At 46.2% G+C, this 22,964-nt stretch overlaps 1 protein-coding gene across 2 annotated transcripts in view; it reads right to left on the reverse strand.

The window, feature by feature from the left end:
• Positions 1–22,964, reverse strand: part of CCDC149 (coiled-coil domain containing 149) — an 86,555-nt gene that overhangs the window by 10,179 nt on the left and 53,412 nt on the right. The window contains exons 5-12 of one of the 2 annotated variants that reach the window (XM_081148409.1): positions 22,487–22,603; positions 21,494–21,666; positions 20,709–20,781; positions 19,260–19,344; positions 16,912–17,056; positions 9,288–9,364; positions 7,927–7,959; positions 3,352–3,468 (exon numbers count right to left, since the gene is read on the reverse strand). In XM_081148409.1, coding sequence (XP_081004535.1) covers positions 3,352–3,468; positions 7,927–7,959; positions 9,288–9,364; positions 16,912–17,056; positions 19,260–19,344; positions 20,709–20,781; positions 21,494–21,666; positions 22,487–22,603 — 820 coding nt within the window. The remainder of the gene's footprint in view (positions 1–3,351; positions 3,469–7,926; positions 7,960–9,287; positions 9,365–16,911; positions 17,057–19,259; positions 19,345–20,708; positions 20,782–21,493; positions 21,667–22,486; positions 22,604–22,964) is intronic. The other variant, XM_081148410.1, reaches the window with a different exon arrangement.

Genomic DNA, 22,964 nt, shown 5'->3' on the forward strand with positions numbered 1-22,964 from the left:
TGCGGGGAGGGGAGCAACACTATGTTTATAATCAGAAGTCAAAATGCAGCTGCAAAAGGGAATGGACAAGACTGAAATGCTACTGTTCGGTTCTACTGGGGATTGTTTTCTGAGAAAGGCTAGATTTTCAGAACCTCAGGACCTTAAAGATACAAGGGCCAGGCTCTAGGGCTGGTTAATGGGTCTGTAGAAGATTTACCAAAACATTCCTCCCTTTTGTTTATCCAACAGGTAGCTAAAAAATATTCTCAAGTCATTACCAGGAGAAAAGAGAAGTTATTGAAAAATGCCACAACTGTTCAGCCCAAACGAGGACCTCTGGTGACTGGCAGTGGGAGCAAAACCTTCCTTTCATTCTGTGACTCTGGAACTTTAGTGCTGAAGTTCTGGGAATTTCACCTTCCCTTTGAGAACAGACACATAGCATTGCCGTTCTCATAAAAGAAAGATTTCTGAACTGGCCCAGAGTAGGAAAATATTATTATAAATAACAGTAATTATTCTGTGCTGTTTTAGCCAACAGAATTAGTATCATTAATACGTATTAATAACAATACACATATTAATAACAATGAGGCAATCAACCAATACAAATGCATTATGACACAAATAGAGTGGAAAGAAAAAAATATTTTCTCTGAAAAAAATGAAGAAACAGTAGCTCTTTGAAGGAAAGATTGCTAGTTCCCTAAAAATGCATTCTCCCTCCATCCCATTGGCCCAACAGGGACATTCGTCTTCTTTTGCTAACTGGTCTCTGATGGGCTTTGTGCCTTCAGTTGGGGTTAATCAGAGACGCAGCAGTGAGGAGGCGATCCCAGGCCTGACAGCCGCGGCCTAGACACTTCCTCGCTCCCCTGGCACTGCCAAAGGGTGGGGTTGGAACAATGAGAGCTAATGATGGAGCCCTGGAAGCTATCATTGTGAATCAGGCCATTACTTATGCCACTCTTGTGAAAATCAAGCCAGGCTCAGGCTCCATTTCGGTTCAGCAGGCCCCGGCCCACCTGGGGGCTCAGCAAGCCCAGAGCCGATAGAGGACTTCGGCTCTCCATGTGGATACCAGATGCTGGCGTGGGATGACCACCAGCCAAGACATGTTCCAGACTGCACAATGGGCCACGCTGTGTGACAGACCAGCCTTGCCAATAGCCATGTGCTGCTGGTTGGGATGACCCATCCTTGCCCTCTGGCCAGTGTGTGACCCACCCAGGTCAGGAGCTCTCTCCAGGAATCCTCCCTGTGTGTGCCTGGGGAACCTCTCTTGAAATCTCAGACCTGCCTGAGCTTCTATTCTTACCATTCCAGCACTATGATGAATGATTAGCACAGGCTTCAAAACACAGCTGTCCAGATGTGTGAGTGAGCTTGTCCAGCCCAGCTCAGATTAGCAGACCCACCCATCTGACCCAAAGGCTTGTGATAAATTATTCATGGTTGTTGCTTTAAGTTCTACATTTCGGGGTGGTTTGTTATATAAAAATAGCTAACTGGTTCAGCTGGCTAGTACAATTTGATTGAAGCACAGTTTTCATGTCACATAATCATAGGTTAGAAAGGCAGGCCAGGCCAGGTCACAGAGCTGAGATTTTAAGTGGAAGACAGCTGGGAGCCACTCAAGAATTCTGAGCAGGTATAAACGGGATGGAAAGCTGTGCTCCAGAGGCTTCCTGTTAAAGCAGCAGGGTGAAGTCAGGATATTCTGAGAGGCGGGAAAACTAGGATGGAAACCCTGCCAAGGAGGTAAAGTGAGCCTGCACCAAGTCAGAGGTGGTAGATGGAGATACAAGAATCTCTGAAGGAACGGTTTGGCTAAAGACCAGAAGTGGATGGGAAAGGAAAGTTGACATTGGTCAATGATGACACTACGGTTTCAAACCTGGGTAGCTGAGAGGGTGACGACAAAGGGAGGTGGCAGGAAGAGTTGGTGATGTCAAAGTTGAGAAGTTCATGGAGTATTTAGGTGGGAAAGTTTGAGCTTTGGGAAATGTGGGACTATAACTCCGTAGATCAACCCAGGGTGGGGGAATTTTGAGAATATTTTCATAGAGGTGATGGTTAGAGGCATGACTCTGAGCAAGAGAGGATGGAGAGGAAATGTAGATGTTTGTGAAAGAAATGACACCACATGCTGGGTGTATTAGTCATGTACTGCTGTGTAACAAATTACCTCAACATTTAGCAGCATTAAGACTCAGGAGCCTGGGAGCAGTTAATCTGGGTGGTTCTGGCTAATGGTCTCTCATGAGGTTGTATGCCAAATGTTGACCAGGACTGTTGTCATCTGAAGGCTTGACTGGGGCTGGAGAATCTGCCTCCAAGATGACCCCTTCACATGGCCGATGGCCGGAGGTCTCAGCTCCACACCACATGAATAGTATGGAGGGCTATTTGAGTATCCTCATGACATGGCAGCCAGCTTCCTCCAGGGTGAATGATCCAAGACAGAGGGAACAAGGCAGATGCCCCATGTCTTTTATGACCTAGCCTTGGGAGTCACACGCCGTCACTTCTGCCACGTTCTGTAAGTTACATAGATTAACCCTGACACAGTGCAGGAGATGGCCACACTAGGGCATGAATACCAGGAGGAGGGGGGCATATGGGGCCATTCTGGAAGCTGGCAACCATACTGGGGATGGAGGAAGAAGACAAGCCAAACTTAGAAAGATGTGAGGGATAGTTTAGTTGGAGAAATAAGACTGACACATGGGAAGAGATCTGCTCTCACACCTGCTGGCTCACCTGGCACCTAAATGGTCCCCTTCAGAACACCCTGCGCCTCCAGAAAGTACGCCTGGGAGAGGAGGAGATTGTTTTCCATGCAACTGATTCCCAAGCCACTTACCATGTGCCAGGCCAAGTGTCAAGAGATTGTTTTCCATGCAACTGATTCCCAGGCCACTTACCATGTGCCAGGCCAAGTGTCAAGAGATTGTTTTCCATGCAACTGATTCCCAGGCCACTTACCATGTGCCAGGCCAAGTGTCAAGGTTTCCCTGATGTTGACACCATCACTCATAAGTAGGGAGACTGAGGCTGAAGTTACTAGCCCGAGTTCTCACAGCCAGTATAACATGGGGCTGGAATATGAACCCAAGCCACTCAGCAAACAAAGCCCTCACTCTTAACCTCTGTGCTACCATGCGGAGAGGACAGGGGCCTGCACTTTTCTGCTGGAAGCTCCAGATAAGTCGAACCAATAGAAGCAATGAGAAAGGAGTAAATGAACATGGGGGATGACCAGCAGTGCCACAGAAACTGTGAGAAGGGGAAGGGACTGATGTCCACTGAGCCCTCCTCTGTCCCAGGCACAGACCAGCAACGATGAAGCAATCGAGGGGTGCTTACCATCCTTGGGGTTTGCTGTGTTCTCAGCGGGCTGCTCGACGAACTTCAGTAGTGGGGATCTGGACCTCTGCATGGTGGGACGAGTGGAGTCACTGAACAGTATGGTGTCCTTGCCCCCTGTCACGGAAAAGGGAGAAACGGACATGGTAGGTCCTCAATGGAGTCGCTGCTGCATTCCCCCCACACAGTGGACTGGCTGGTGGACAAGGCACCTTCTTCAGTCCTGGGTAACACCGGGGAAGGGAAATGGGCAGCAGGCCCTTTCTGTAGGGTGAGGGCAGGCCACAGCTCTCTCTGAGTCCTGAGAGTCTGCTCAGGACATGGCTGTCCACAAATGCACCATTAAGAGGCAGCCTGTATGTCAGCCAGAAACTGCATGGCATTGCTCAGGGTGAGACCATAATGATAACAACAGTAACAGCAGCATCAGAGTGCTTAGGAGTGTGGGCTCTGGAGCCACCCTACAGCACTGGGTTCTGGACTCCATCATTCGCTAGCTGCGTGACTTCGGGCAAGTCACTTAACCTCTCTGAGCCACAGAGCCCTCACCTGTTCAATGAGTACAAATAACAGCCCCCGCCTTGCTGGGTGGTTTTGACGAACTGATTCATGGCAAGCACTTAGGCATTTAGACAGCACTCAGTAACTGTCACCTATTAAAATGATTACTTTACAAGGCACTTCCATAGCACTGTCATACGCAGTGCCGCTGTATCTGATCGGATGTCATACACTGTATCTGATGTGCTTTGATTTGGCCATTAAGATTGGATAATAACTGTCATAAGTCAGGTAGTACGAGGCTCCTCAAACGATCATAAGGAAACTCTCTCTTAGGACATACAGTCCCAGGCCAGCCCAAACCTTTGATCTATCTGTACGACCTCCCTAAGTGGACGGAGAAAGGACCCGAGGCAAAGAGGAGAAAAGGGAAACCGTTACGACGCTATTGTTAAGGCCATGGCAAGCTACGGAGTGAAGAGCAGGGATGTCCGGCTTTGAAACATGAGCACCATGAACACAGACACGAGACGTGTGGACATAAAGCGAAGCTGCCACAGCAGTGCAGGGAGCCCAGGCGGGATGGATCCCAGACTTTGCTCCGTGAGGCCTTGGGACTCTCCCGGTGGGAACCACCGTGCCAACCCCACACCCCAGGGTGCATGTCCTAGCCTGCGCTCCAACCTCAGCTGTCCAGCTTTGCACAAGACCCTTTCTAAAGCCAAGTCATTAGATGTCTCGGGCTCAGGGCAGAGGCTCTACAGTTCTGACCTCAGTCAGTGTCAGGTTCAACGGAGCACGGAGTTGGATTCGTGTGACGACTTCCACTCCCTTGGTGAACCTGGACTCTACCTTGGAGTCCTCAATTTGTTTACAGAACTGTCTTCCCATGAGGCCCTGTCTTATTAACTTGATTTCCAAGACTGCAGGAGAGAGTTTACACATGATAGGTGCTTAATAAGTGTCTGATAAATGTCTGAATAAACGGCAGGTGCGTTCTTGGGAATACTGATGTCCCGCGGGGCAGGGTGCAGACAAGCCACAGAACTCTGTTTGCTCTGCTAGCTGAGGGTCATCCCAGAGGAACAGAATCTGATAGGAGCCCACCCTGAGGTTCTCCACCAGAACAGCTATTCTTTACATATGGAAAAAAATCCAGAAATCTTCAGGGCCACAGTCTGGAGAGGTTTCCCAAAAAGAACCACTGGGATATTGTTAAGAGACTCTCAGAATGAAGTCAATGTAATCAGGGTCCCTTTGAGCTTCAAAGATACCATCTGGAAACACCTTGAGGGCTTCATGGTTACTATCAACCCAGAGCTGATGCCTCAGGATGGGCTGCTTTTGTTTCCTTCCACCGAGGCAACAATTACTATCCTCAAGCCAGGGAAAGGACGACATTTCACAACCCATCTTTTTCTAGCAGGTAGGCTGGCAGCTCTCTAGCCTTAGGGGACTCAGTAAGATGCACACTCTGTCCCTCTGTGTCCCAACCAGCGTTCCCAGGGCCCTCTGCCCTGGTGGCCAAAGAATCAAAGTTATGGGCAGAACTGGGAGCTGGCTGAGATCCTCAGCCGTTCCTGTTGTGAGGAATTCTCCAGGGTAGAATGTCTTGCGGCCCTCTCAAACCACAGGGCATCATCCATTCCACACCGTCCCTCAAAATTGCTGGAACTAGCAACGCTAAACCTCTCTGAGAACCTGAGTAACAAGCACAGAGAGAAGGGCAACAGAAGCCACCATCCACTCAGGCCCAATCAAGGTGGGGACCGGGGAGGAGAGAAATACCTCCCCAAATGCCTACGGGGGGGGGGAGGGGGGCTCGTTTCTTAATCTTAAGGCAAAATGCCAAGATTTGGTCATTCTTACAAAATATGTGAAGAGTTTAAAGATCTTTCTTAGGAAGATCCCAGTTCTATTGTTTCTAACTCAGTCTAGATTCCGTCTAAATCGACGACACTGAGCTCTAATCTGATGGCTGGTCTTAGTTTCCCTTTGGTCTGCAGGACTGGAGGGTGAGGCATGGGGCAAGGGTGACCCACAAACTAGAGTCAAACCACAACTGATGTAGAAGCTCATCCAGGCCCTTCCATGCAACCAGTGTTTGGGCTTCTGGAAGCCCCCTGATTCCTTCTAACACAACATCCCTCATCTCCTCCTCTAAAACGGACCAAGAACTTTCAAAATGCACATTTCCCTCCTCAGGCTGATGCTTCAAGTAGAGGAGAGAATTAGAATGAAAAGCTCCAAGAGCCAGGCTCTGCTCTTGCCAGATGTGTTCCAGCTTTTGGTGCCTCTCTTTAGAGCATGAGCACATCCAGGACACCCCCTCCCAGAGCTCCCAAGCACCCTCCTCCACGCAGAGGCCAGCGCAGGGCTGGGAGAGGGAGGCCGACGGGGAGGGCCTGGGAGGGGGAGGGTCAGTCCTTCCCGAGGGCCCCGGTCCATCGGCAGCCCCACCCTCTGGCTTCCTTGCTGTAGCCCCACACCTTCTCTGTCTCTCAGGGACCCTTAAACAGCGTGGAATGTGCTTTGATATCCAGATGACTTCTCCACAGGCCGTGACATTTGTCAAACTTGTCTACTTCCCAGCAAGATCCCAAGCTTGCCCCAACTCTCTCAGACATCAAGAGCTGGATCCTGTTGGCTGGGAGCGTGAGAAGGGAGGGAGAAGGGACCAAAGGGAAATCACAGCATGCTCCAAGCCCTGCAGCCATTCTGCCTGGTGGCAACGAGCGCTTGGCTCCTTCATTCCTGTCCTTCGGTGTCTCGGAAGAGACTGTTCCGGCTTCCGACTTCCTCTCCTCCAATCCGACTTGCTTTGTGAACCGTTCCCCAGCTGGTCTGATCTGCCCTATGGTGTCTTCTCCTAACTGTAGTTCCCTGGGACAGCTGGCACGTGAGATGATTCTAATACCAGCCACGGTGGCCTCAGGTATCTCCTAACTTCTGGGCTCTCTGGAGAAAACTTCCTTACCTAAAGTGAGGGGATCCGCCTAGATCAGGAAAGGGGAAAAGGTCTTCTCTCACATGTTGACTCTGACCGGGAGGTGGCCTCCTGGAGAGCCAAGGGTGCAAGACTGTCCTGAGGGCCACATGTGAGGTCACCAAAGAAGAGGGATGCTACTGACTAACGGTGCCTGCCGCTGTCCTGGGAATGCGTACTGGGTGACCTGCGCCGAGGATTTGCCACCCTTGAAGGTTTTGCTCTCAGCTGTACTTCCGAGTCCAGCAGGTCTAGAACTTAACGACACCTCACACACTAACGTCTTTACCACTCAGCACTTCCCTATGTACCATTTCCCGCTTTCCTCCCACTGCCTGATGATATATCCATCTTGCTTCCCTCACGGGGCTGTGGCTTCTTGCAGGGGTGAGGGGCACGTCCAGAATCCCTGGTACAAAACTCAGTTCGCAGCGACGACGCTCGAAAAGGGAGCAGCATGTTGATGGGCTGACTTACTGGAGGAGGCCCTGATGCTTTCGAGATGCCGATAAGTGAGAGCGAGCTAGCAACTCTCTGAGACCAGAGACTCGGTTCCCTCCAGCTGCTGAGACACTAGGATTTGGCTCCCACTTGGGGAAAGGAGGAGGGGGACACACTGCCTCGTGCTCCCCTAGTCAGTACCCTCAGCGGAGCCACAGAACAGTGAGCAGGCAGAAGGACCGGCCTGATTTATCTGGGGAGAGGCCCACCCCCTACCCTCGCCAGGCTCTGAGAATGATCGCAAGGCGGTGCTTCCTTGTAGCCTTCCTCTCTGTGCCAGGGCAGTGCTGTTCCACTGGGAAACCGCCACTCTTTTTCCTGTCCTTCCACTTTGTATCTATGTGGAGGCCAGAGATTAGAACAAACACGGCCATGGCCTAAAACCCATCCAGCCGGGTCCCTCAAAGCTAATTCCACCGTTCAGTATTTGCTTTGTACTAATTGAATTCTCCATTTCAATTGACTGTTGTAATCAGGGGAAGTGCAAGGATACATAGGAAATGCATTTCTATGTATTTACATGCAGGGACAATATTAATGCACTAATGATATTAGCCACAAACACAGACATTTCGAATAGAACATACTCCCAAATCCTACTGAGACATTGTAGCTCAGGCCTTCAGGCAGCAGACGGAAGGAAAGAAACAATTGTTATTGCACAATAGCCATTGGAACCGAGACCAAACATCACCAGAAATAGAAAATTCTCGGCATTCGTTGTTATTCAACTTCCAGCTTTTTACATAAGTTGTAGAAATAAAACATTGTGAAATTTCACAAAGTCATTTGGAGAGGGGGGGAAAAAAAAATCAAAACTCCAGTACATGCCCAGAAATAGCAATCTGACTGCACAAATACACGATAAGTTTGCCCGACTGTGTTGAAATTCAATGCAATAAAAAAAAGGCCTTCAAAGAAGATAAGGTTTTAACCGCATCAAAAGGCTCTTGTGCAAAATGGATCATTCAAATCCCCAGGACGGCACTCGCCACTAATTAGCTCTGTTAGGTCTTCTGACATCGAGTTCAAGGAATCGCTGCTAAAAATTCCAATTTATGAAACACTCTTCCAGGCAACCTAAGGCACCTATTCAGATTTACATTAAGGAACATGTTGTTGTTCACATCCCTGTGGCAATTTTCATTCCCCGTACGTTACAGGGAAGCGACTGATACAGATCAAGGGTACAGACGCTTGTGCAGAAAAGTTAAGTAGCAAATACACGTACAATGTTGCTTCGAGGGGCAGAGCAGGTGATGGAAAATGGTCAAGTACAAGTTTCTGGAGCGTGTAAGGAAAAGGGGGGGATGGTCTCATGAAAGGGGTATTTCACCAAGACAAACAATAAATACAGCTAATGAAAGTGAAACATCAGAGTTTCCTCATACTGGGTACAACCGTGAGAAAAAAAGATCTCCACGGGAAATTTTTATTTTCAAGCTACATTAAAAATGGGGTGGGGAAAGAGAGGAAGGGGAGGTTGCCAAGTGCATTTGGATTAGAACATTTATTTTTTCTTATTTTCATTTTTAGGATTATGATGAAATGGAATAAATATTTGTATATTCTTACATTCATTTGCAGGGGTGATGATTAAATTGAACAAATCTTTATAAGACACTTATGGGTAACAAAAGTGAAGCAATTTACTATATTCACAAAGCTGGGTTTTTTTAAACACACACATATATAGGCACACACAGTGACAATTTCAGAATTCAAGTTAGCAAAAGTTCATAATTACGTAGACAAGAACCTGCATATTTATTGCACTTCACTGATTTCCCTCCAAAATGATGGTTTCTAAGTTTAAAGCACTTGTAGATTTCCCAGCAATTATCTTCAAATAAAAGCACACTGAAAAGGTAGAATCTTCTTTGCAAATCATGAGCGCACTTCATTTTTTTAAAAAAAAAGAAAACAAATTTTATGAAGTTCTGCTTACCGGGGAGGCTCCACAAACCAGAAACTTCCAGAGTTCTTAATTTTTTCTCCAGTTCTGCCACCCGATTCCCTAGGATTCTGGAAAAGGGGAGAACATGGCAGCAGACAGATTAATGAGCATGTCGTCAGCTCCCCAGGCTGTGTGAACAGGCCACTTGGGAAACCCACTAGTGCACTAACAGAAAATGTTTTGAGACTAATGTACTAAAAATGGAGAATATATACACACACATACACACTCTATTAAAAATACATATAAAAATAAAGTGAATGATTTTTTAAAATACTAAAATGTTGCCGTTGAAGTGACTCCTCTCCCAAAGAGGTAGTTCCTCTGAGAAGCTAAACAATTATTCCACCATTGCCCAAATGTCTTACAGAATTTCTACTTAGGAATTGCTCATTGCTAAAAATGGCTGTGAATTTGGAATACCCATAGTAGTGTCACACCTTGGCTCTTTGAAGGTAGATCTGAGTTTTGGAAACTATCAAGTCTAACAAATACCATGGGTGAACATACTTGGTAATGTCGCTTTGAGTCAATAAAATAATAGTATCTGCCTTCTTAGACCTAACCTATGTCGGACCAATGTCCAGTTCTTGCTTGATATCTAGCATAATGCCTGGTAGATATTCAAAATGTACTTGGTTAAAGAAATGTTTTCCTTTTCTCGTGGCTTGTAATTATCGATGGAGAGAATTTAAAAAATAGACATTTCTAAAGAACTCTCAGTAATTGCAGAATGACCAGAATAATGATATTGCCTTCCAAGGTGACCATTCCGCCTCATTGATATGTAAGTTCTGAAATGTGTATTTGAAAAGACAACACTGTTTACCTGGAAGTCAAACTTAGCCTGTACACATGAAAAGACATCAATGTGGGCACGTATTTCCCCTCCTTTGCTCCACACAAAATTAAGTATAGTGGGAAATGACCTGATAGTCACCTAAAGCTTCAATCACTCTCATTGGCCTGAAAATAGAAAAATCAGCCTTTATATTATTTGGGGAATTTTCTTGCATTGCTGTGCTAAAATGATGCAGAAATAGTCTTAATAGCAAAGTTTCAATTCCTTTCAACAGGAGAAATCCGAACACCAGGATTGCTCTCCCGGCTCTCTTTATATTCCTGAGATAGCTGCACATGCCCACATAGATACAGACATGAATATGTATCCATCTGCACATATGTATATGGCTTTGAATTCATCCTATTTTATCTGAATCGACTTACAGCATCTTAATTAATATTCCCTGTGCGTTCACAAAAAACTCTTTGACATGACTATTGTGGTTTCCTTCATCTAGGGACTGAGAGCTTTTCTTTGCCTCTCTTTTCCTTAAGTCTTCAATTCTGCAAAGTCTTTATCAATTACTTTCCATTTTCACTCCAATTGTTGGGTCTATCTCCTTTCCTGACTCTGACCCCTCAATAAGCACCATTCTTCATAATCTCACTTTCAATATTTTGCTCAGACCTTCTGATCCTAGCTCCCTTTTCAGCAGCTGATGGGTTTGAGATGTAATCACAGCCACGTTCAGGTTGACGCCTGTTTCTTAACGAGATCAGATCATTCGTGTGTGGCTGCCTCTTGGAAACAAAAGATAAGGCTTAACTCTTCTGTGGACACTGAAGGATGCGTCAGACGACATTGGAAGGCGTGGTGGAGAGACATTTGGCTGTATTTCTTCTGATGTTCCCAGATAATAGCCATGCCTCCCAGAAATGGAGTGAGGTGAATTTGCTGGTGTTCCCAACAATCTACTTCCAGAGGACCTGTCTGATTTTGTAAGTGGTGACTGTTTTCTTCTTTGGCCTGACCCAGGCATTTGATGCAGGGCTACAGGCAGTAAAATGGACCCAGCAGAAGTTGTGTTAGTAGTAATAGTACCAATAACAATAGCAACTACGCTACTGTTAACACAAACAGCAAAACTAATCTTTCCCAAGCCCTGGATATGAATCGAGGTCCACGCTGAACACCTACCAGACTGGGATTATCTCATCAGACCTGACCAAACCCTGCAGTGCACATTGTGTTTTTACCCTTCTTTTACACATGTGAACCTTAAGGAACAGAGAGGTTAAGCAACTTGCCCAAGGACACAGAGTGCACTCAAAGGTCTGTCCTCTCCCAACACCCAGTGCTCTTACCCACCATAGTCTACTCTTCCCATTAGGAACTAGAGGCACGGAAGTTAGTTAACTTGACCAAAACCACAAGCAGGACTCAGCTGGTGATGAGTCTGGATTTGAACCTGTCAACCCAGGATCCTTGGCACCAATTCAAAAGCCAACAGGAGCCCAGTTGGTGTGGCTCAGTGGTTGAGCGTCAACCTATGATCCAGGAGATCGAGGTTCCATTCCCCGTCAGGGCACATGCCCGGGTTGTGGGCTTGATTTCCAGCAGGGGGCATGCAGGAGGCAGCCAATCAATGACTCTCATCATTGATGTTTCTCTCTCCCGCTCCCACCATCTCTCTGAAATCAATTTAAAAAATCATATTAAAAAAAAAAAGCCAACAGGAACCCCCAACTTGGGGTGCGGTGAAGAAGGAAACTTTACTTAGCACAAGCAGTTAAACAGTGTTACAGCACAGCTGAGAAAACTGTGAGGCTGTGTGAGGACGTGAGGCCACCCTGTGTGCACGGCCCTGCTCAGCCAGGTAGTCCTCAGTGAAGTGAGCTTTCTAAGCCACGAGGGAGCTGACTTATATAGACAGAAGTCCCCGCCCCTGGTCCCTGATTGGACTATTCCCAGGCATAGTGGGTGCCAAATCCTCAGTTTGATTGGTCCAAAGGCACTGTCCTGATTGGCCAGAATAGAGCTGCTCTGATTGGTCAGAGCTGTGCAGCTCTGATTAGATGGGGACCGCCTCAGTCCTATTGGTTGAAAGGAGACTCCAGGAGCTCCTTTCAAGGGCTGCCTCAGGTGGCAGAGACACAGTGCAGGCAGGCAGGCCCTTCAGAGCCGAGGCAGGCAGGCTTTTTCATAGCAGAGGCTTCTCCAACTGTAGCTTGCCTGGGAGGCCCCTGTGCAGAAATGGCTACTAGGCGCTTTTGATTTTTTTTTTTGATCTTTAAAGTTTTTAAAAATTTGAGCCCAGTTAGCCACCAGGAGCTCTTCTTACTTCTCAGGGTTCACAAACCTAGGCCTCTGTTTGCCTCCGAAGTACATACTGTTAACCAATACCCAGTAATGACAATGTGAAACAGACTTCCTCATGCCTGGAGCAAATTCTCGTTAAAAACCATTTATATTGAAATATGGATGTAACCACAGCTGACTTGCCAAATATAACCCAAGATGCTTCCAGTGACAAAGAGGGACCTCCTGATTGGCTTGACACTGAAAGACTATGGCAGGTGGTCCACCAAACGTGGCGTGATGAAGCCCAGTTGAGAGAAGAGGGCTATTTGAGTGTTAATAGCTGGCTGTATTTATAGATAGAGATGGTGGGTGGAGGAACAAGGTCCATTCAGTTCAGTTTGACCAAGTTAACAATTACTAGGGCTGTAGGGGATAATGAAGAGAAGCAGATCCTGTCCCTGTATTTGAGGGACTAAAAAGCCTGGTGGGAGACAGACACACAGGTGCACATACAGACACAGCGCCAGTGGAAGGTTTTAATGACAGCTGTTATTTATCAACCAGATATTACTCTAAGCACTGCACAGCTATTATCTCCTTTAATCCCTGGCCCCATCCTAATTTTGTAGGTGAGGGAAGTGAGACCCAGGGAGGTCAACTAATATGCCCAGGGTGACATAACTGGCGACGTCAGGGGCCAGAATCAAAACCTGGGCCTTGAAATACACTAGTCCTTCAGTAGAACTGTGGGTCCGAAGCGAAGGGTAAATGAAAGATGAATCCAGAGAGGCTGTAGGGACCCAGATTTAATTATCTTGTTGCCATATTGACAATGTTAAGAATTATACATTGGGGATATACTGAAGGGTGTTAAGCATAGAAGCAGCATAATTAAGTTTAGGAAAAGTATTCTTGATGCAAAGTTGAGAAGGGACTGGAAGAAACCAGTTAGAAGGTCATCATCCAAGTTGGTGATGATAAGGCCCCAAACAAGCCAGTGGGGATGTAGGAAAGTCAAAGGAATGGGGAAGCAACCAGGAGGTAGGTGAGGAATGGGAGGTGTCTACAGGATATCCATCTGGACATACGGGAGAAAGGAAAGATCTGGGAGTGCAGAGATGGGGAGTGGATCTGTTCACCAACCACATGGAAGAAGTCAGAAGAACAGGGGCCTAGACTACCTCCTGTGCAAGGCAAGAAAGGACCAGAGAAGCATATCTGGAGATAGAGGAGGAGAGCCAGGGCAATGTGGGGCCTTGGAAGCCAAGGGAAGAGAGAGTGCCAGGTAGTATGGTGTGGTGAGTATTGTCTTATTCGAAGTGGTCATTCTTCTAGATGAAAGTTTAGAAGAGGCCACTTAGAAGATGTGCCCCCCCCCCAAAAAGAAGATGTGCCCAACCCTGGAGAGAGATGTTTCAGTGGAGGCAATGAAATCCAGAATCCAAGTGACAGGGGTGAGACAAAAGCAGACTATGAGAAAATTGAGGCGGTGAATATAGATGACTCTCCAGGTAGTTTAGCAGGGAATAAAAGGAGATAGCTAGGGCAGTAGCTTGAGGTACACACCGGCTTGAGAGAGGATTTTTATTTTTGTAGGATAAGGGAGATTTTAAACAAAATTTTTGTTTAACTACAGTTTGTATTAAGATATGGGAGATTTCAGCATATGTCCACCTAATAGTCTAGGAAAATCCTCAAGATATCAGGACTCTGGATGAATTTTCAGTAGCAGTTTCTGATAATAACCACATCAAAGGGGATCTATAAAGACAGAGCTAACTCAAGAGCTGGCCACCACTGTGCCTCTGTCCTGGCTTTCTGGACAACACAGGGAGCAGAAAACTCTGAGTGAGGGTTTGGGGAAAGTCAGGGCTTGAAGAAGAAGCAGGTAACTGTGGCTCTACACAGACCTGGAGATAGCCCTGCCCCCACCTCCACCCAGGTGGCCTTCTTATGAATCTCTGCTCTGATCCATGACCGCTCATGCTGCTACCAAGATCTTTAACTTCCAAACTATTTACCCTTGGCCTGGGAAGAGCAGTAAACAGTTTTAGGCACAGCAGGAAGGGTAGCAAAAGGCCAGTATATCTTCATAAATTCACCGCCACCACCACCACCACCCCACCACTGGCAAAGCGATGGTTTGTTGAGAAGGACCAGAGAACTAAATGTGGTGCTCAATGAAACAGGACTTTAACATCTGCCCCTTCTATTAATGCTTTGCCGTCTGTTTATAAGGCAAATGAGCCTCATCTCTTCTTTAGGAATAATCAGACAACTGCCAACTCTTTGGCAACAAATACCTCAAGCAAAATGCCTACTAAATGAACATCCTCTCAAAATGTAAAGTCCTTGGTTTAGTCATCAACTTTTCAAGACAGCTCCCATTGACCTTCTCAAGGGGTGGGTGGTTAACAGTCAGTGGAAAACACACTTCCAGAACAGAATATCTTTATTCCTACTTACGATGCTCCACCAAAACAAAGCTATCTTATTATTTTAGTTACAAAATTCTAAATCATGGGGACAACAGCAAGTAGATGAAATTCACATTCTATTCTTAGCCCCCACTCCATTTGTTGTTTTAGTTTTTTACATGCTCCCAAATAAAACACTTATTGAAAGTATGAAACTTAAGACCCTCTAAGTATTAAAAATGGCACATTAGGTACTTTATGTACTGATACGAAGCAATCTTCAAGATCTATTGTTATGGGCAAAGTGCAGAACAGTGAAAACTTTTTAAAAATGTATACTAGCTACTATTTGTAAAAAAAAAATCTATATTAATATACATTAGTATTTGTGTGTGTCTATATAAATGTATTATGCATTTGCTTATATGTGCATGCTTGGGAAGGAGCCATAAGAAATGAGGAATGGTGGTTTCCTCCAGGAAGAGGAATCGGGTGGCTAAGAGACATCCGTAGTTTGGAGATACAATAAGTCCTAACTTAACATCCTCAATTGGTTCTTCGACTTTAAGCAAAATGATACATAACAAAACCAATTTTACCAGAGGCTGATTGATATAAACAAGAGTTAAGTTCCTACATGACACATCAACACATTATAACAAAACCACGTTGAATGAACCAACGTTATTCAAGGACCTGCTGTATACCGTTGTTTAATCTTTTATATGTGAACCACAAGATGGTTCAAAATTATTAAATAGTTAAAAATGAAAAGGTGCATTAAAGCAAAAATAAACCTGTCAAAATGAAAATGTCAGTCTTTCTCAAAAGAGGTGAAAGCCCATGGAAGTTGGGAATGCATGTGGCTGCAGCAGGAAATGTTAGGGACACATTAGGAAATCCACCTGTCAGAGAGGCGGGAGTGTCAGGTCAACAGCAACGTGGATCACTGCAGGGGTTCTGCCTGCAAAAAGAAACCTCATGCCTGTTCTGGGGAGATTCCCATTCCTTCTCCCTCCCCTTGGAAGCATTTACATTTCAGCCTCTGGCTGTTTCATTCTTTGGTTAAGATTTCTTTTAAAAGAATTTTTGAAACTTCTGTCAATAAATTACCCTTGTCATTCCTTGGAGATTGCCCAGACTCCCTCCACTGCTCCCTGCCTTCTTTTATATATATCTTAATCTCCTGCTCGATCTTCCCTTCACTTCTATCTCCTCTTCTTTCTATTTTGTTTTTACAATACTCTCAATCATTTTCCAGGGCCCAATTCCCTGATCCCTCCCCTTCTTGCTGGAAGCCCAGCCTTTCGTTGCCCGCTCACTTCTTCCATACTTTCATTTTGGTTCTGGGTGAAGGTCCTATAAGCAGGACCAGCCACATGATTGGCAGGGCCCATTGCAAAATGAAAATTGCTGAAAAATAATTAAGAATTTTAACACAGAGACAGGAACATTAGACCAAGTGCAGGGCCGTCCTGAGCACAAGGTGCTGACCTACGAGCCAGCCATTTGCAGCGTTTACTGCTTTAATTTATTGTTTACTCACCACTCTCTAAACAATTTCAATCTGGCTCTGTCACCTCTAATGACTACTTCAACGTGCTTGATTTTGCCCAACACAGTCAATATATTCATAACCAAATAAGACATTGTTTTAATTGTTGTTCCTTTTCACCATCTTTTTTGCTGATCCTGAAGAGCGACATGAGACTCACTTGCAGGCCCAGCTGCCTTTGAGTGGATGCTTGGCTGTTTCTGCCATTCAGAGCCCCTCAAAGTCATGCTGTAGGTTAAAATGACAGGAGGTGCCTGCCCTAAAGGAGACCTGGAGGACAGGTAGGCTGAGTTACCCGGGCAAATGTACTATAAAAATCACCATTTAATATGCATTACTCAGGGAGTCGTTCAGGGTAAGCATTCAATAAGCAGTGACCAGTATTATTGGCTTGCTTGACCTCAGCTGAGAGCCAAGGTGCTGTCATAATGCAGGAGCACAGCTCTAGTTTAAGGAGTTTCCTTCCAGCTTTGAGGGTTCCCACCCGCTGCCCTTTAGGCATGGGCCATCGCCCACATCTTTCCTGCTGACCCCCTGCCCAAAGGTCCAGCCACCTACTTGTTGGTCTGCCTCTGGTGCTGGATGACCATGTTTTTCTCGTGGATGGTCTCCAACAGGGCCGTTGCCAGGGATTTCAGATCAGAAATGGACTGCGGAGTAGCTGGCAGGCTGCATCCGTGATCCTCAGATAGCAGGTCCTGAACTAGGGGGGTAGAACATTGACAAGTCAGTCTTAAACGCACCTGGAGCCCGGGAATGCAAACCCGGGTCAGCCCTTCCTGGACAATGAGGGGGCCCAGCTTCTAAATGCTGCTGCGTTGCTCGGAAGAGTCCACTTCGAGGGTCAAAAGTACAACACAATTAAACTCGGTGTGCGGGTTAAACAGGAAGGAGGAAGCGCTCGTGGACTTTTATCAACAGTTTTTAAAAGGGTAACAACCTGTTGCATTCGTCCAGTATTTCCACTTTCAAAGAAACTTTCATACGGACTACTCATTTGAGACTTAAAATGAACAATAACGAAAATCCACCCAGAAAGTAACATTTATCCTCAATTCACGGACAGGAAAGCAAGATGCAGCTGGATGAAAAACATTGGCTGGCGGTCACGCGGCCACGCTGATGACAATGACTCTAATCCTTTACATCAGAGTTTCCCAGCGCGGTGCCTTTAGTGGGTAGCAAGACAATTTAGGAGGTTGTTTAAACTACAAAATGTGTTTTGTATATGCACATTTTAGAAAGGGTAAACTAAGGGATTACACAAAGTGGGCCAGTCGAGCGTGTTCAACCCGAGGCTTACATTTTCTGTCGAGTACTCCCACCGGACAGAAAAAAGGAAACAGTATAAAAGCACTACATGCCTATAGGTAGATATACAAATTCAGACAGTTTTCTTCAACAATGGGAAAAAGCTCTGCTTTTTTCACTTAACCTGATGCTGCATCCTGAGTATCACCAAAAGCAAAATGTAACAGCTGCTTAGTAGTTCATGTAGAGATAAATAATGATAATAAATATGTTGTTTCCAATGGTTTTTATTACAACTAATGCGGGAAGAGCTTTCTTGCAGCAAAATGTTTGCATGGGTCTGAAGTTATCCGTTAAAGGCATTTCATAATAGGGTGCCAAATGGTTGTCTAGGAAGGTTGCCCAGATTTACTGCTCGGCGGTGGTGTTTGAGCGTGACTGGCTTTCCCCACAGCAGTGATAAAGCTGGGTCTCAGCTTTCAAAGATGCTATGCTGTCAAGAGTGTCCGAAGCTAAACATAGACGGGCTACTTCCCATTTCTATAGATTATTGTAGTTTTCTTTTTAAAAAACAATTCTAGTGTGTCCTTTCCAAGTGGAATAAAGAAAAGAAGCTGCCCGGAAAGGGGCTGTGGCTGTTAGGTAAGCCGAGATGCAACCTTTTTCTAAGCCACGCGTGCTCTGATTAAGGCTGCCATCTGATTGTTGCTGTCTGCACTGCCAACAGCCAGAAAGTGGGCCAGTCGAGCATGTTCAACCGGAGGCTTGCGTTTAAAACTGAATTCCCAAATAGCAAGTGTCAGAAGCAAGCTCTCTGCTGTTGACTCCCCTGGACTGTTCCTGGAAGATCACTATTTTTCATCGGAATCGACAAGAAGGAGAAACAAAATTGCAATCAATAAAAGCTTCTTTGAAAAAGGCACATGTTCCATGATAAAATGATTTCAGCAGCTGGGAGACTTCTATTCAAACAGGCCAGGAAAAAGGGAAATTCAATGAGGTTGAAACATGTACTCGGAGATGCTAAACTGGTGATCAGAGAAGGGACCACATTCTTGAAAGAAGAGCACAGTGCAGGGGAAGGGACACAAATAAGGGCTAGTTATTAGGAAAATCTCTAAGGCAGAGGGGTTTTTTTGGTCTGTTTATTTGTTTTGTTTTAAATACATTTTTATTGATTTTTAGAGAGAGGAAGGGAGAGGGAGAAAGAGAAACATCGATGAGAGAGAAACATAAATGGGCTGCCTCATGCACACCCCCTACTGGGGATGGAGCCAGAAACCCAGGTGTGTGCCGTGACTGGGAATCGAACCTGTGACCTCTTGGTGCACAGCGTGATGCTCAACCAACTGAGCCACACCGGCCAAGGCTAAGGCAGAGGTTCTTAAAGCAGGGCCCCCAAACCAGCATCAGCATTACCTGGGAACTTCTCAGAAATGCCGATTCTCAGGGTCTATCCCAAACCTACTAAAACAGAAACTCGGGGGGGGGGGGGGTTCCAGTAATCTGTGTTCTGATGAGCCCTCCTGGGAATTCTGATGCAGGCGGCAGTTTCTAAGGATCAGTTCGGTTCCCAGGACACAAGACGAGATGCGACTGACAGCTCTAGCGGTCTGTGATCCTAAGTGGTCCACCTGGAGAGTAAGGAGCCCTACCTTGCTTTGCAGAGAGGACTCCCGTCAGAGCACTGCTGCTGGATTTACCCTGGCCTTTTGTGTTTTTCCGTCTCTCAAGAGCATTCTAAAGCAGCATCGGGAGAAAAATGAAAACCTCTGTCAGAAGAGCCAATAATGGGAAAATACCCAGTTACGGTTAGACGCATCCTCCCAATTCAGCACAGCAGAACCCGCGGCAAACTCCAAATGCCGGCCCACCTGTTTAAGTTCTGAGTCCCTGCCAAAGGGTTCAGATCTTTATGGACCCGATAAAGAGGTTTTTAAAGAGTTGGTGCCTGGCAGAATGACAGCATTTACCCTCTCCCAAACATAAAAGGCACTCAATGAACGTTGGTTAAATTATCAGATCTCAGTCACTGATTAAGAGAACCTCTTTGAGTAGACATGAGATGGAGAACAGGTTAGCTTTCATGTGCCAAGGCCCAGAAGTCATTAGTGGCATTTGGAAGGAATCTGTGGCTGGTCTGGGAAAAAAAGCCACGATCAATCAGCGATACCTGCCATGAACACAAGAAAGGGAAATACCTATGTGGCATGGCACCTAAATGTCATTCCTAGAAGGGACTCTTACATTAAAATTGAAACATGCTTTAGAGCCGGTGCTTGGCACATAGAAGAACTGAATAAATGTTCTTAAATGAATGCATACTGACATATTTTTAAATTATGTATTAATTATACATCTTTAAAAGCTGCATTCTTTTTTGGCTGCGTGGGTGTATATATAGACTGGTATAAACTAAAGTGTGACCCCCACACCCCGGAAAGGAGGAACAGCATGGAGAGTTCTGAGAAAAAAGCCCACGTCGAAAGCCAGGAAAATGAGAAGGGTCTCTCTCTCTCCCAAGCACCTAGACTGCCATAAAACTTCACCCTCAGAAGGAGAAATCAATCTATTTTCAAAGCAGAGAAACTCAGGAGATTTCTCTAATGATAACACTTACAAGTAACATCTGCAGAAATAGATATTATCAAACTAATGGAGCTGGAATGAGACGGAGTAACAGCGGGGAAAATTTAGACATTCTGTCCTTTCAGGGTGACGTGAACATGATGGTCTGGATGGTGATTTTTCCTAATCTTTGTTTTTTATTGGCTCAGAAACCATTTTCTTATGGATGATTATGAGACAAATAGCATCTGATGACAGAACATTGTCTAGCAAAGCCCATGTCGTAAGGACCCAGGCTGCAAAGGGGCCGCGTCCAGATTCTGGGGTCTCCGTGCACCCTGTCCTGATAACAGCAACACCAGAAGCTCTCCCCAAAGCTGTTTTGCTGTTTCGGGTTTAATTCTCATGGGCTACCTCAGTCCAAGCTCCTTTGGGCCTCTCCCTGGGAGGGCAGGCAGGCACTAACATATCTTTGGCACATAAAAGAAACTTAAACAGGATGGCATTTAGATGTACAATAGCCATGGCTCTGCTACCTTGTATTTGGCAATGTTAGACTTCAAGAGGTTGACCTCTTCATGAAGTTGCTTCAATCTCTCTTGAAGGTACCTGGAAAAAAACACAAAACAACTAGATAGTGTTTGGGGGCAAAATAAAAAACATACACTCAGATAGGAGGGGAGAAAAGAAAAGCACATGCCTGAAGAGCCATCTTTTACATATAATGCCTTCTCCCCACCGAAGGGAAGGGAAGGAAAGAGCCTCTGTGTGACCTCTGCTTAAGTGGATGCGATCAAGGTCAAATATGCCCAAATCACAGAAACCCCACTTCAGAAGAGCCCTGTGCAGAGATCCCCTAAGGGATAGCCACACGGTTTTCACATAATTCTCATTAAGATGATTCCACTGGGAGGGGAGGCGGGAAGAGGCGACGCCAGACATAACATTGAGTTAGACACATACACACACTGAAATTCGCCTCGGGGAGCAGAAGCAGCTCCGGGAATTTCTCAATTTATTTCCTTATTCTTTCCTCTCTCCTTGACAGCAGTCACAAGCAGCTTTCACTGGTTCCCTGCGCTCGCCCAACTGGGGGCAGAGAGAAAGGGGCACACGTGGGCGTGTAGGTGTGCGGTGCTTCTTTTCTGATGTTTACGACTAATCATCTGTGACACGAATACCATTGTTTGGGGGTTGTGACTTTCCTTTCACTGTGAAGCAATTTTCTCAAATGTGAACAGGGCGGCAAATAGCTCCCGGCCTGCGGGCCGGTGGGGAGCCGGCATCCTACCCGCCTGCAGGCCCGGGCCCGGCCACCTGCCTGTTCTCCATACACAGGGCGTCCACGTCGATGATGCGGTTCTCGTGGCCGCCCAGGATGTGGTTCAGCTCCTGGTTGAGCCTCTCCACTTTGTCCTGGTAGGAGGACCGCTCTTCTTTCACATCCTGAAGCTCATCCACAGACGCCTGCAGGTCATGCTCCAGGGACTCAATCTGAAACCAGAGGAAGCACCCTTACTCAAGATGTTCTTCAGACAGCAACCGGCTTTCCGGCCAGAGATGGAGCCTTTTGCGTGGCTGACTGACTTTTAGAGAGCTTATTAATACCACCGCATGCTATAAAATCGTAAGAGCCACTCACTGGAATACAATAAAAGCTAAAAGGAAGGGGGCGATGTCCTGCCAGACACTTACTCTATCTGAGGCAGGAGGGGTGCACCAGTTTGGAAAACAACTGATCCCTTACCAAGGGCGGCGTGCCCTAAAATCAGAGGCTCCGAGAGGGCAAACCTGACGCTGGCAACAGCAGCCAGTGTCTAACAAACACACGCTTTTTCAACCCACTCTAGACCCAGAAATCTTGTTCTGCTCTTCAAAACCAATTAGCAAGAGGAGGAAAGCAAAGTCTAGGCTCTCTTAGCTGTTCCCTAACTAGGACTCTACCCATTGAGATTTTGCCTAAAAAACACTGCTCAGCATTTGAGCGGAAACTTGCAAATTAAGGCCAGTTTGTCACGTTTTGTTCTCTCCTTGTCTATCCTGGGTATGGGGGAGTTTCTTGTTGTGCTCAGAGCATTGGTACCAAAAGTAACAGAGCAGACCTGCTGGAAGCCAGACGCACACAGGCGGCTTGGGAACCTGGTGGAGTACCAAGGACGGAAAAGCTCTGGGCTCGGATCCTCCTTACCCCCCCGCCCGACTCGCATCCCAGACACCCCACACCCTCTGGGCAACGGGGACACAGCCCACTCTTCTCTGTGATGTGTCCAGCTGTGCAAATCCATCCCTGCTTTGAACAGATGTTAGCAATAACCTGTTCCTTCGCCCTCTCCAGCTGCTGAACCAAGTCTTCACGCTCATGGGCTGCAAAATGCCGCACACCGATTTCTTCATCTCCAAGCCTCTGTTTGGCGATTGTCATCCTCAAGAGCTGCATTTTCCATTAGTAGGAAAAAGAGAGAGAGGGAGAGAGAGAGTTAAAAAGAATAGATTTTCTAAAAAAACCCAAAAACCCAAGCATACTAGGCAGAAAGTTTTGAAAGATTTTCAAGAGATGCCAGGAATAAAACAAGACAAAGTCATTTCTTACAATATCATGAGTTTTTAAAAAATATATTGTAGCCCTGGCCAGTGTTGCTAAGTGGTTAGAGCACTGGTCCGTGCACTGAAGGGTCTCGGGTTCGATTCCCAGTCAAGGGCAGGTACCTGGGTTGCAGGTTGGCTCCTCACCCAAGGTCCGGGTACATGGGGGAGGCAACCAGTCAATGTGTCTCTCTTACATCGATGTTTCT

The sequence above is a fragment of the Miniopterus schreibersii genome (assembly GCF_964146895.1).
Source record: "Miniopterus schreibersii genome assembly, chromosome: 1".
Taxonomy (NCBI): Eukaryota; Metazoa; Chordata; class Mammalia; order Chiroptera; family Miniopteridae; genus Miniopterus; species Miniopterus schreibersii.